The following is a 13,107-nucleotide window of genomic DNA, read 5'->3' as shown; positions in this document are numbered from 1 at the left end:
AATACCATGGAGAGGGTGTTCAACCCCTTTACCCCAAGGGTGGTTTGCACGTTCATGACCGGGCCAGTTTTTACAATTCTGACCACTGTCCCTTTATGAGGAAATAACTATGGAATGCTTCCATGGATCCCGGTGATTCTGACAATGTTTTCTCATGACATATTGTACTTCATGATAGGGGCAAAAATTTCTTTGATATGACTTGCGTTTATTTGTGAAAAAAACGGAAATTGGGTGAATAATTTTCGCAATTTTCCAACTTTGAATGTTCATGCCCTTAAATCACGGAGATATGGCACACAAAATACTTAAGTAACATTTCCCACATGTTTACTTTACATCAGTACATTTTTGGAACCAAGTTTTTTTAGTTAGGAAGTTATAAGGGTTAAAAGTTGACCAGCGATTTCTCATTTTTACAACACCAATTTTATTTTTAGGGACCACATCACATTTGAAGTTACTTTGAGTGGTCAATATGATAGAAAATACCCAAAAGTGACACCATTCTAAAAACTGCACCCCTCAAGGTGTGCAAAACCACATGCAAGAAGTTTATTAACCCTTCAGGGGCTTCACAGGAATTTTTGGAATTTTTAAAACAAACAAGCCATGAACATTTAACTTTTTTTCACAAACAAATTACTTAAGGTCCAATTTTTTTTTTTATTTTCCCAAGGGTAGCAGGAGGAATTGGACCCCAAATTATATTGTGCAATTTGCCCTGAGTATTCTGATGCCCCATATGTGGGGGTAAACCACTGTTTGGGTGCATGGCAGAGCTCGGAAGGGAAGGAGCGCCGTTTATGACTTTCATCGCAAAATTGGCTGGAATTAAGATGGGGCGTTATGGCGCCTTTGGAGAGCCCCTGATGTGCCTAAACAGTGGAAACCCCCCACAAGTGACCCCATTTTTGAAACTAGACCCCCCCAAGGAACTTATCTAGATTTGTGTTGAGAAATTTGAACTCCCAAGTGCTTCACAGAAGTTTATAATGTAGAGCCAAAAAAATAAAAAATCATTTTTTGCCACAAAAATGATTTTTTGCTCCTAATTTTTTATTTTCCCCAGGGGAACAGAAGAAATTAGACCCCAAGAGTTATTGTGCAATTTGTCCTGAGTATGCCGATACCCCATATCTGGGGGTAAACCACTGTTTGGCTCATAGCAGAGCTAGGAATGGAAGGAGCACCATTTGACTTTTTCAACGCAGAATTGACTGGAATTGAGATCAGATGCCAAGTCGCGTTTGGAAAGCACCTGATGTGCCTAAACAGTGGAAACACCCCCAATTCTAACTCCAACCCTAACCCCCAACACATCCCTAACGGAAAAATGGAAATAAATACATTTTTCTTTATTTTATAATTTTTCCATAACTAAGGAGGTAATAAAGGGGGGTTTGATTTACTATTAATAGCGGGTTTTTATGTTTGGCAGCTGTCACACGCTAAAAGACGCCTTTTATTGCAAAAAAATAGTTTTTGCATCACCACATTTTGAGAGCTGTAATTTTTCCATATTTTGGCCCACAGAGTCATGTGAGGTCGTATTTTTTGTGGGACGAGTTGACGTTTTTATTGGTACTATTATTGGGCACGTGACATTTTTTGATCGCTTTTTATTACTACTTTTGGGAGGCAGAATGAACAAAAACCAACAATTTATTAATTTCTTTGGGGGGGGGGGGGTGCTTATAACGTTCCGCGATGTGGTAAAATTGATAAAGCAGTTTTATTCTTTGAGTTAGCACGATTACAGCGATACCTCATTTATATTGTTTTTTTTTATGTTTTTGCACTTTTATACAATAAAAACAATTTTATATAAAAAAATAATTATTTTGATTCGCTTTATCCTGCGAGCTATAACTTTTTTTTTTATAGATGACGCTGTATGGCGGCTTGTTTTTTGCAGTACAAGATGATGTTTTTAGCGGTACCATGTTTATTTATATCCGTCTTTTTGACCACGTGTTATTACACTTTTTGTTCGGCGGTATGATGATAATGAATCGTTTTTGTGCCTTTTTTGTTTTCCAAGGGGTTCAATAAAGGGGTTAACTAATGGGACAGCTTTATAGGGCGGGTTGTTACGGACGCGGCGATACTAAATGTGTACTCTTATTGTTTGGGTTTTTTTTTTTTACATAAAGAAATTTATTGGGAAAAGTTTTGTTTTTTTAGTTGTTTTTTTTTTTTTTTCCCCTTCACTTTTTTACATTGTCCCAGGGTGGGACTTCACTATATTACATCAGATCGCTGATCTGACTTTGAAGAGCACTATGTCAGATCAGCGATCTGACAGGCAGTGCAGGAGGCTTCTGAGCGGCACTGACAAGCCACCTCCCTGCAGGACCCGGAAGGATCCTGCGGCCATCTTGGATCTGGGGTCCAGCAGGAAAGAGGCCCTCGGAACAACGCGATCACACTGCGTTGTTCTGAGGGTCTCAGGGAAGCACACAGGGAGTCCCCTCCCTGCCCGATGCTTCCCTATGCCACCGGAACACTGCGATAATTTTTGATCGCAGTGTGCTGGGGGTTAAAGTGCTGGGTGTCAGCTGTGATAATCAGCTGACACCCGGCCGCGATCAGCCGCGTTCCTCCCCGTGAGCGCAGCTAATCGCGATGATGTACTATCCCGTCCATGGTCATACAGGCCCGGGTCACTTGGACGGGATAGTACGTCATATGCCAGAAAGGGGTTAATATTTATTTTTTATATTAGCTTTTTACTCGTCATCTACAACCATTCTTTCCTCACAATTTTTTAAGGGGCCTACGCTTTCACTTTTGATTATTTTACTATTGATATAGTTGAACAGTTTGGGATCAGTTTTACTATCCTTAGCAATGTTTCCTTTTTGGCAGCTTTAATTAGTATTTTAGATAAAGTATTTTTCTCCCTATAGTTGCTTACACAGTAATTTGTGCTATTGAGAACAATGATTAAAATTCATTTCACACAATGAACGAGCAGTTTGCTCATTCACTGCATGATCAACAGCCTTTTTACACAGCCCAGTTTTCGGGAAAAGAGCTGGTTCACGATAACAATAACTGGCCAGTGTAAACACTTCCCAAGTCATTCTCCTCGCAATATCCTCTGACATTCATGGATGCCATTGTTGTAGTTGAACTAATTTATAAATTACTTCACTATATTGAGATGTAATGTTGTATAAGAACCCCTCTGAGGTTGTGTTTTTTTTTATTATTATTTTAGTGGATTGTTAGTAATGTACAGAGCGATGAGCAGAAGTGCCGATCACACTCACCCTATGAACGTATACTGAGGTGGGGCTTGTTTCGAGCGGCTCAGGATGCGGATGTCACAGATTGCAGCTTCCGTCGAGTCTCTTGGGATAAACTTGATGCATAGTCGTTTTTTTCTAAAGGCAACTTCCTCTGTAGGGGAAAAAAAGGCAGAAACAGCAACATCAAAACTGAAGATTCCACAAGTTCTTCATTAGTTGTATATGATGGACTTAAAAGAACTTGGAAAATGCTATATACAAGACAAAACCCAACTTAGGGACACTGAAAGAACACATTTGATTGTTTTTCAGTCTGTGTCAAAGGGGTTGTTCAGGACCTAACAAGTGGAAAATTATCCTAAACATAGGCAATAAAGTAGTGAAAATCTGGATCACAGCATAGTTGAGATTAAAGAAAAAAAAATAATCAAAAATTGAGCTTGACTTGAGTTGGTACACATGCAGAACAAACTCATGTTCACATTGGCCACAAAACATATAAAACCTACAAGAGAAAAAGTAAGCAAAAACCCTGCTTTAAGTAAATAAAAAGCAAAAAGTGCATTTAAATAAATAATACTTTTTTTTTTTTAATCAAAAAATAGTATTAAAAGCCATCCCACCACGACAAGGTTACTCTAAAAATGGGACAGTGAAACACCAGCTGGAAATTGTATATAAGGCTTCACCAGACTGGAGTTTCACTGGTTGGGCCCAGTCCTTTGGTCTGCCCTTATTCACACACTGACGTCAACATGAACACATGGTAAGGTTTTAATATTAGCCAGTGTAAGACTGTCCCGATCAGAGTTAAATTGTCGTGGTGGGATGGCTTTTATGCTATTTTTTGATAAAAAAAAATGTTACTAAAAATCGTAGTTACTTACCGTTAACGGTATTTCTCTGAGCCCATGACGGCACCACGGAGAGAGGGGATCCACCCCACGGGGACAGGAAACCTACAGATAAAAAGGCGGTACCTCTCTCCCGCATTAGTTGTTTTACAGAGCATTAACGGAACTTTAGCCTAATACTAACACAATAACTTTAAGAAAAAATTTCTATAATTATTAATACTGCGGAGGAGACACCATGTGACTTTTTGACTAAACTGTATTTACAATAAGTGCACACCCCACGCGTGTAGGGAGGGAATATACGGGTGCCGTCACGGGCTCAGAGAAATACCGTTAACGTTAAGTAACTATGATTTTCTCTTTCCCCCCCAATGACGGCACCACGGAGAGAATTGCAGAGACTATCTATTAAGGGGGGACCACTGCCTCCAGCACCCTTCTACCAAAGGTTAAATCTGAGAAGGTGGCTAGGTCCAGCCGATAGTGGTTAAAGAAAGTCGAAGGAGAGGACCAAATGGCGGCTCTACATATCTGTTCAATGGAGACGCCTGCTCTCTCTGCCCTGGAAGTTGACACCGCTCTTGTGGAAAGGGCCGTTATTCTGCCTGGAATGTCCGCACCCTGTGACGAGTATGACAAGGTGATGGCATCTCTTATCCACCTGGCCAACGTGCTCTTTGATGCCTTTCGCCTTTTCTTTGGCCCCTGGAAGCAGACAAAGAGAGACCTATCCGTCCTACACTCCCTGGTGGCCGCTAGGTATCCAATTTTGCATCTCCTGACATCTAATGTGTGTAGGGCCTCTTCTCCCTAGTTTTTGGGATTGGGGCAAAAGGAGGGGAGGGAGATTTCTTGAGTTCTGTGGAATCGTGATGCTACCTTCGGCAGATAGGCTGGGCCTGTCCTAAGTACCACCCTGTCATCCAGGATCTGTGTAAATGGAGGGAAGGCTGACAGGGCCTGGATGTCACTAATTCTACGGGCCGATGTGAGGGCTATCAAGAGGGAGGTCTTGAGAGATATTAATTTTAGCGGTGCTTCTTGCAAAGGCTCAAAGGGAGGCTTGGTCAGGGCTGAGAGCACCAGGTTTAGATCCCAGGGAGGAGTGTTTAGAGAAGGCATGGGCCTGGATCTACCTGCTGCCTTAATGAACCTGGAAACCCAACAGTTCCCTGCCAAGTCATAGTTGTATAGGGCCCCTAGGGCCGCCACCTGAACCTTCAATGTGCTGGTAGCCAGTCCTTGTTCTAGCCCTTTCTGCAGGAACGTGAGAATCTAAGGCTAGTTTCACATTTGCATTTAAGGCAGCAGCGTCGGTCTGCGCACGGCTGCCGCTAAGCCCCGCCCCCTGCCATGCCTCCGCCAGTAGCTCCGCCTACGGGCGCATGATGCTGCATGCGTCCTGCGTCCCCCATCTTTAGCACGGAGGACGCAGGCCGTGTGCAGGTATGCGTTTGGCGGCGCATGTGTCCTTTTCACGCTGCGCCGAGCGCACCAAATTGCAACCTGTTGCGTTTGGCGCTAGTCGGCGCAGCATCAAAAGGACGCATGCGCCGCCACCAAACGCATACCTGCACACGGCCTGCGTCCCCAGTGCTAAAGATAGGGGACGCAGGACACATGCAGCGTCATGCGTCCGTAGGCGGAGCTACCGGTGGAGGCGCGACAGGGGGCGGGGCTTAGCGGCGACCGTGCGCAGCCCGACGCTGCGGCCGTAAACGCTAATGTGAAACTAGCCTTAGATAGAGGTACATTCCCACCCGAGCCTGCCCCTGATACCGAAAGGAACTTCCTCCAGATCCTACCGTACAATCTAGTGGTTACTGGTTTTCTGAGAGTAGATACTAAATTTTGGGAGAAGTCCCTGTTGTTTAATACAGCCCTTTCAAATTCCAGGCCGTCATATGTAGGTTCTCCACCTGCGGGTGAAGTACTGGCCCTTGTGAGAGTAAGTCCCGGACATCCGGGAGGACCCAAGGGTCGAAGATGGACATTCTCCTCAGCCAAGAGAACAAAGTCATTCTTGGCCAGAAGGGAGCTATCACGATCACCCTTGCTTTGTCCGCCCGAATCTTCCTCAGAACTGATGGAATTAAGGCTATTGGTGGGAACGCATATGCAAGGGGAAAGTGCCAAAGGATCATAAGGACGTCCAGGGCTATTGGGTTCCCCGATGGGTCTATGGAGCAGAAGGTTTTCACCTTCCGATTCGTCTTGTTGGCAAATAGATCTATGTTGGGTATCCCCCATAGCTTCGTGATCTGATTGAAAATTCCCTGGTTCAACTCCCACTCGCCCTGTCTCAGTTGTGTGTGACTTAGGAAGTCCGCCGTCACATTGTCTGACCCTTTTATGTGTAATACTGTCAGTGAGCCTAGGTTCCCCTCTGCAACCAGGAAAATTGACTTTGTTACCTCCATAAGGGTACGGGATCTCATGCCAACCTGATGATTCAAGTAGGCGGCTACTTTGCTGTTGTCTGAGAACACCCTCACGTGGTGGGACCTGAGGGAGTTTAGAAAATGCAGGAGGGCTCGATTCACCGCTAATAGCTCCTTCATGTTTGAGGAGGCTGACTTTTCGTCGTCTGTCCAGACTCCTTGTGCTACCCGATTGTCCAAGTGAGCCCCCCACCCCCAGGGGCTTGCATCTGTAGTAAGGATCTGAGAGACCAGTATCACCCAAGGGACCCCCCTAGATAGGTTGGATGGTTCCGTCCACCACTGTAGTGAGTGAGCTGTTACGGGTGAGATGTCTAACCGCCCTTCTAAATTTCCGTGAAAAGAAATTTCTGCCGCTAGTATCTCCCACTGGAGATCTCTTGTATGAGCTTGGGCCCACTGGACAGCTGGTAGGCAGGCTGTCATTGAGCCGAGCAGGGACATGGCCTTCCTGAGTGTCATTACTGTGTGTGTCATTGCTCCTGCTGCTAGCTGCTGTATGTGTAGCGTTTTCCCCTCCGGCAGATGACACTCTTGTCTGAGGGAATCTATGGTTATGCCCAAATATTCTTGTACTTGGCTCGGAGTCAACCGAGATTTCGGCAGGTTTAGTAACCAACCTAGGTTGGACAATGATTCCATAGTCTGGTTCAACTGGTCTCTGCAATGAGAGGGGGAGGAGTTGCCTATCACTAGGAAGTCATCCAAGTATGGAACTATCAGGACGTCCCGCTCTCTCAAGTGTGCCATGACCTCTGCTATGATCTTTGTAAATACTCTCGGGGCGGTGGCCAGCCCGAATGGGAGAGCTTTGAATTGATAATGCTTTATTTCTCCCCCTATGGTGACTGCTATTCTGAGGAAACGGCGGTAGTCCGTGTGTATGGGGAAGTGATAGTACGCGTCTTTTAAGTCGAGTACCGTCATGTAACAAGATGGAAACAGCATCTTTACTGCTGATTTTATTGTTTCCATTTTGAATGGATGAATCACTAGGCATTTGTTCAATCTTTTCAGGTTCACTATTGTCCTGAATGTCCAATCTAGTTTCTTCCGCAGGAAGATAGGGGAATAGAAGCCTTCTCCTTTTTCTTGGTGGGGAACCTCCTGCAGTACCGATTTCTCCACCAGGGCTGAATCTCCTGTTGTACTGCCGCTTGCTCTTCTATCGACTGCCTCTGTGGGGTCACTACGAAAGAAGGTTTGGGTGAGGTGTGAAATTTTAATTTGATGCCTGTTTTTACGATGCTTAGGATCCAGGAACTGCTTGATATCTTTTCCCAGGTTGGGAAGAAGAGGCCCAATCTTTCCCCCTACCTGGGAGACACCTTCATTGGTGTTGCTTCTTGTCTGCTGGAATCCCGAACATGAACCCCTTTCCCTTTGCCTCTCCTATCTTCCCATTTATCCTGGTAGTTTTTAGGCGGCTTCCTCTGCATAAATTTCTTGCTCCGAAAGCGTTTGAAGGGGTAATTGGATGGGTTAGGGAAAGACTTCTTTTTGTCCCTGCTTTTTCAAGTATATCGTCCAGTGTGGGTCCGAAAAGGAATTCCCCTTCACAGGGAATGGAGCAGAGTTTTGTATTCGTTTGCAGGTCTCCTGTCCAGCACTTGAGCCATAGAGCTCTTCTGGCTGCGTTCGAGAATGAGGCTGCCCTGGCTGTCAACCTGATCAAATCCGCGGATGCGTCCGCCAGAAACGCCGCCACTCCTCTCATTAACGAGACGGAGTCTAGGATTGCGCCCCTTGGGGTTTTGTTCTTTAGTTGGTCGTCCAGCTGATCCAGCCACACCATCAGGACTCTAGCTGTGCAGGTGGCGGCTATAGCAGGTTTTAGTCCTCCTCCGGCTGCCTCCCAAGCTCCTTTTAGGAATGTATCCGCTTTTTTGTCCATGGGGTCTTTCACTGTCCCCATGTCCTCAAAAGGGTAGAGAGAATTTTTTTGAGGCTTTCACTATGGCCACATCCACCTTCAGTGCTTTGTCCCAAAACGAGCAGCTTGGCTCCTCAAAGGGATATTTCCTTTTTGGTGCTAGGAGGCCCTTTTTCTCTGGCCTTTTCCACTCCCTCTGTATAAGCGCCTGGATTTTATCATTCATGGGAAAAGACCTCCTCTTCTTCTGCTCTAACCCGCTGGCATCCTGAGTGGTTCTTTTGGGCCTGGTGTCTACTAGTACCATAGTGGTTCTGACTGCCCTTATTAGGTTGTCCATTTCCTCTATAGGGAAACAGCTGCGACCCTCTTCCGCAGAGGACGAGGAGTCGGATGAAGTGCTATCTGTGCCTGATGAAGAAGATTCGCTCTCCCTATCACTATGATCTGACTCAGGCTCCTTTCTTTTAGGCTTCTTATGCTTTTTGCTTTTTTCCTGAAGGGTTTTGAAGGTGTTTTCTACTTGGTGGACAATTAGGGCTCTAAGGTCAGAAACGAACCCTGGGGATTCCTTGCATATTGTATGTTCAATGCAGGATTGGCAGAGCCTTTTCCCCCACGCTGTGGGGAGCTCCTCCTTTAATAGTGGGCAAATCTTGTGGTTGGCCTTCTGCGTACACTTCTTCCCCTATAAGAGAAGGAGGACAGGCCCTAATTACAGTATATATGTTCACGTAGTCCACTTACCCACCAGACCGAAGAAGGATACCGAATCAGAAGTAGGCCCCGGCTCTGCTCGCGGTTTGTCTTTTGGGACCCCTGTCCCACCGAACTCTTTGCTGCGTCGGGACTCCGAGCGTCTGCTGCTGTGTCGCTGTGCCTGGTCCTTGGCATCCTTCTTGCGGTGCTGCTGTGGTGATTTCTGCGTTTGCTGCTGGTGTCCTCTGTCAGAGGACACGTCTAGCATCTGTTGCTCTTCTGGAGGCTCGGAACTCATGGTGTTAGATACAGGCAGCGCTGTTCCCCCTGCACACTTTTAATCAAGCGGGGAGGGGGGGCATTTTTTTTCCCCACGGTGTGGTCGACGCCTGTGCATCTCCAATCGGCTCCCAGGGATGCTTTGCGCCGCCCACGTCATCCGGTGGCACCCGCCCCCCCCGAGCGCATGCACTGGCCCAGCCTACCCAGAGATTCATTGCGGCGTGTGACGTCGCCTAGGCCAAGCCCCGCCCCACGCGTGCGAACTGTCTCCGCCCCCGGCTCCCAGTGATGCACTGCGCCGAGGCCGGCTGTGTCTCCTCAAGCTGCCGGCACGCATGGGGGATACTGCGCCCACTGACGCTCTCCCACCCCGGTACCTGCTCCGGCCCAGGGCCGCCCCGGCTGCACATTTGGAGGACGCTATCCCGGGAGAGGCGGTTCTCTGGAAGCGCTTCTGTCGCCTCTCCCTCCGCAAACCCTGGAGGCCCACTGACCCCAGCGGTGGCGCCTCAGGTAACCGCCCCAGCCGGGACAGGGGGCTCCCACTGTCATTCGCCAGACTGGTCGGCCCCGGATCCGATGGTAAGTCTGTAGGTTCCCTATGGGGACAGGAAACTAACTGATGCGGGAGAGGTACCGCCTTTTTATCTGTAAGTTTTCTGTCGCCGTGGGGCGGATCCCCTCTCTCCGTGGTGCCGTCATGGGGGAAAGAGAAAATTCTTATTTAAATGCACTTTTTGCTTTTTATTTAATTGGTTACAGCAGGGTTTTTGCTCAATTTTTCTGTTGTAGGTTTTATAGCTCAGATAAGAAACTTTTATTTTTCTGTAGTGATACCATTTTTTATAATAATTGACCCAAGGTTGATCTGTTGGGTCATTAAAGATTGTATAAAACGCTACCAAATATGGAACAATAAGTTTCTTGGATTTTAATCTAAATAATGCTGTGAGCCGGAATACTACTACTCTGTATGACTTCAACACAACAGGCTCATGCTGCATCCTGGGCTCAAGGTGCAAAAAAGAAAAGCCAAGCTACTACATAGAAATGGTATTTGCCTTTGAATTGCTATCTTAAGGATACGTCATTAATGTGAGAACTGGCAATGAACACCAGTATTGATGCGCTGAAGACTGCCAAGTCAGCATTACGTAATGGCTACTGCAGGGTAGTGCCCAGAGAACTGCATCGATCTCATTGTATTGATGACTGATCCAACTTTTTGGTCATTAATTTTTAGGTCCTGGCTATTCCCAACCATTCCAGCCAATGGAAGATAAAGTGCAGTTCTTGTCATCGACACCCAAGTAATGTAGGGACTGTTATGTTCAGCTTAGTTTTGGCTGCAGCCTGAGCAGTTTTCAGCTAACTGGTGGTGGTGCTGCGTGTCAGAACCCCACTGATCTCATACGGATGACATTTCTAGAAGAGAAGACGTAAATGGAGGACCATAGCTAATCAGGGATTGCCAGGAGTTGGATCTCCAATCAGATTTTTATGACATTTTCCTAGGAAAATCAGGGTAAAAAGCATGATATTCACATTAACTTGAATTGTGAAAATACACCTAGCTGGTCTTCAATGGAAACTACAATCTTATAAAAGGGGTATTTCCATGTCAAAGCACTGAAATATCATGCAGTTATTGATGGTAGTCTAATCTTCAAAAAAACCCTTTGCGATCCCAAGAATGAAGAGTTCAGAGTTGGTTCAGAACTCCGTCCACCTTCACCGCCATTCTGCACAACGACTGAAAGTAAACGGCATCGCAGCCCCATTCAGTGGTTCCCTGCAGAGCCAACAGGGGTCTCGAAAGTTCTAGCCCTGCCAGTCATTAAGTGATGGTATATCTTAATAAGAGGAGAATAAAGCTTTATACATTGACAAGTACTTACGGGTATCAACCGTCTCTTGGATGGGTATGAAGCCCACAGGTAATGTGTCCTTTATATCAATCAGTTTCATGTCTACCAAGACATTCCCTAAATGGCTCTGAAGAACAAGAGCAAGGTGAGGAGATGACAACAAACGACAGCAAAACAAGTCACTGATAGATGTCCCGACTTACGTTTTCTCTTGAGAAAGCTCTGGTGAAACAGAGATATCTTGTCACCTTGGACTTAAATAAACCATCCTTCCAAAGGTCTGCATCCAGCCCGTCTGTTGTCTGTGAAACCTGTGATGTGCGACATGGACAAGCAGTTAATTAGTGCGAAGCTGGCTAGGTAACCTCTTTTTGAACTGCAAAATCAAATATAGCTTACCTTTCCCAATGTAACAAAGAATAAAAAATATAAAATTAAAAAAACAAAAACGGATAAAAAAAAAAAAATCTGATTGACAGCAAATATGGGACGACTTCCTATCCGATATATCTCATTTTGTGTTTGCTGAATTCTTGACACGATTGTTGATTAAGCAATTGTTTTAACATGAAAGGGAATAGGTCAGTGTCCCAAAACTCTATTTACCTACAGATAGAGGGTTATTCTTAGGGTAAAATGGTGATTTACTAGAGTAGCAGCTACAGGGAGAAAATTAAAGTTTAATTCTACATGCAGCCGCTTTTTTAAAAGGAATCTGTGAGTAGGAACAAATCTTTTTAAAGTGGTCTATATGGGCTTGTCAGTCAAAGTAACAAAATGATCCCTTGATATATGCGATTCGATGTCTTATTCCAGAGAAGTCCACATTTTTCTTAATATGTAAATTAGTTTTAACATCTATGGGACATATAGCTCCTTGGGAATCTGCCTCCAGAGCTGATTTTATATCAAAGGGGGCTTTACCAGTGTGAGTCATGTAGATCAGGAGAGCAGACTGTCAGTCATTAAATGTCTCACACTGATAATGCCCTCTTTATTTTAAAATAAGCTATGGAGGCAGATTTTCATGGATATATGTGCCCATAGATCTTATCAGCTCATTTACATATTAAGAAAACATTTTTCAAAAATAAAACATCGGATGGCATAGACCAATGCGTTCAATTTTCTATAACCTACATATTGTAAGGTGGCTGCCAAACATATAGTTGATGGGAGGTATGCATCACAGAAGAGGTTGTCCTCTGTGATGTAAACCTGGAGTATTGGTCTAGCGCACATAGTACGAAGAGGCTTGTTTTTTGCATCTGTGCCAGGTTTACGGGCAGCGTAAGAGATGGGCGTGTCTAGCTGCCCACATACCATACACACACATCCCTGCATGTGGTTCACAGGATAACATGGAATCTGTTTGCTTGACTCATGGTCAGTGTATGTGGAGGTAAGAGGACATTCTGTGAGGTATCTCCAGACTGAGCTGGTATACTAGATACTATCCAGTCTATCATGGACTGCCTTCTAAAGCAACTTTGTTAGACTGGTTTACTTTGTTTTGCCTGCACTTAAAGGCTGTTTATTTTCCTTTGCTTGTGGCTGGTCTACGAAGAACCAATAAACCAGCCTGGACATTTAAATGAAAACGTGTCCTGTGTTACCTCACCATGCACCCAAGTAGGAAACATTGCCACAATGTCAGTGTAGACAAATTCCCTTTAAGTTAGCAATACATTTTATCCTTTAAGTATATTGTCTAGAGTTTTGGGTGGTAAAATTGTAGTCAAAACAAGGAGCAAGATTTAGTTTGGAGACATTTTATCAAGAAGTTCTTATTGTGAATTTAAAGGGAATCTGTCATTAGATTTTTGCTAT

At 45.0% G+C, this 13,107-nt stretch overlaps 1 protein-coding gene across 4 annotated transcripts in view; it reads right to left on the bottom strand.

Moving 5' to 3' along the window:
* MVB12B (multivesicular body subunit 12B) overlaps window positions 1-13,107 on the bottom strand; it is a 156,898-nt gene that overhangs the window by 81,531 nt on the left and 62,260 nt on the right. For all 4 annotated transcript variants that reach the window (XM_073590757.1, XM_073590758.1, XM_073590759.1 and 1 more), the window contains 3 exons: window positions 11,481-11,588; window positions 11,308-11,404; window positions 3,279-3,408 (listed from right to left, as the gene is read on the bottom strand). In XM_073590757.1, coding sequence (XP_073446858.1) covers window positions 3,279-3,408; window positions 11,308-11,404; window positions 11,481-11,588 — 335 coding nt within the window. The remainder of the gene's footprint in view (window positions 1-3,278; window positions 3,409-11,307; window positions 11,405-11,480; window positions 11,589-13,107) is intronic.

The sequence above is a fragment of the Dendrobates tinctorius genome, unplaced genomic scaffold (assembly GCF_039654945.1).
Source record: "Dendrobates tinctorius isolate UK_male_01 unplaced genomic scaffold, ASM3965494v1 ptg000120l, whole genome shotgun sequence".
NCBI classification, from domain to species: Eukaryota; Metazoa; Chordata; class Amphibia; order Anura; family Dendrobatidae; genus Dendrobates; species Dendrobates tinctorius.
The sequence above is the reverse complement of the archived record's forward strand: the minus strand, read 5'-3'. Positions and strand labels throughout refer to the sequence as shown.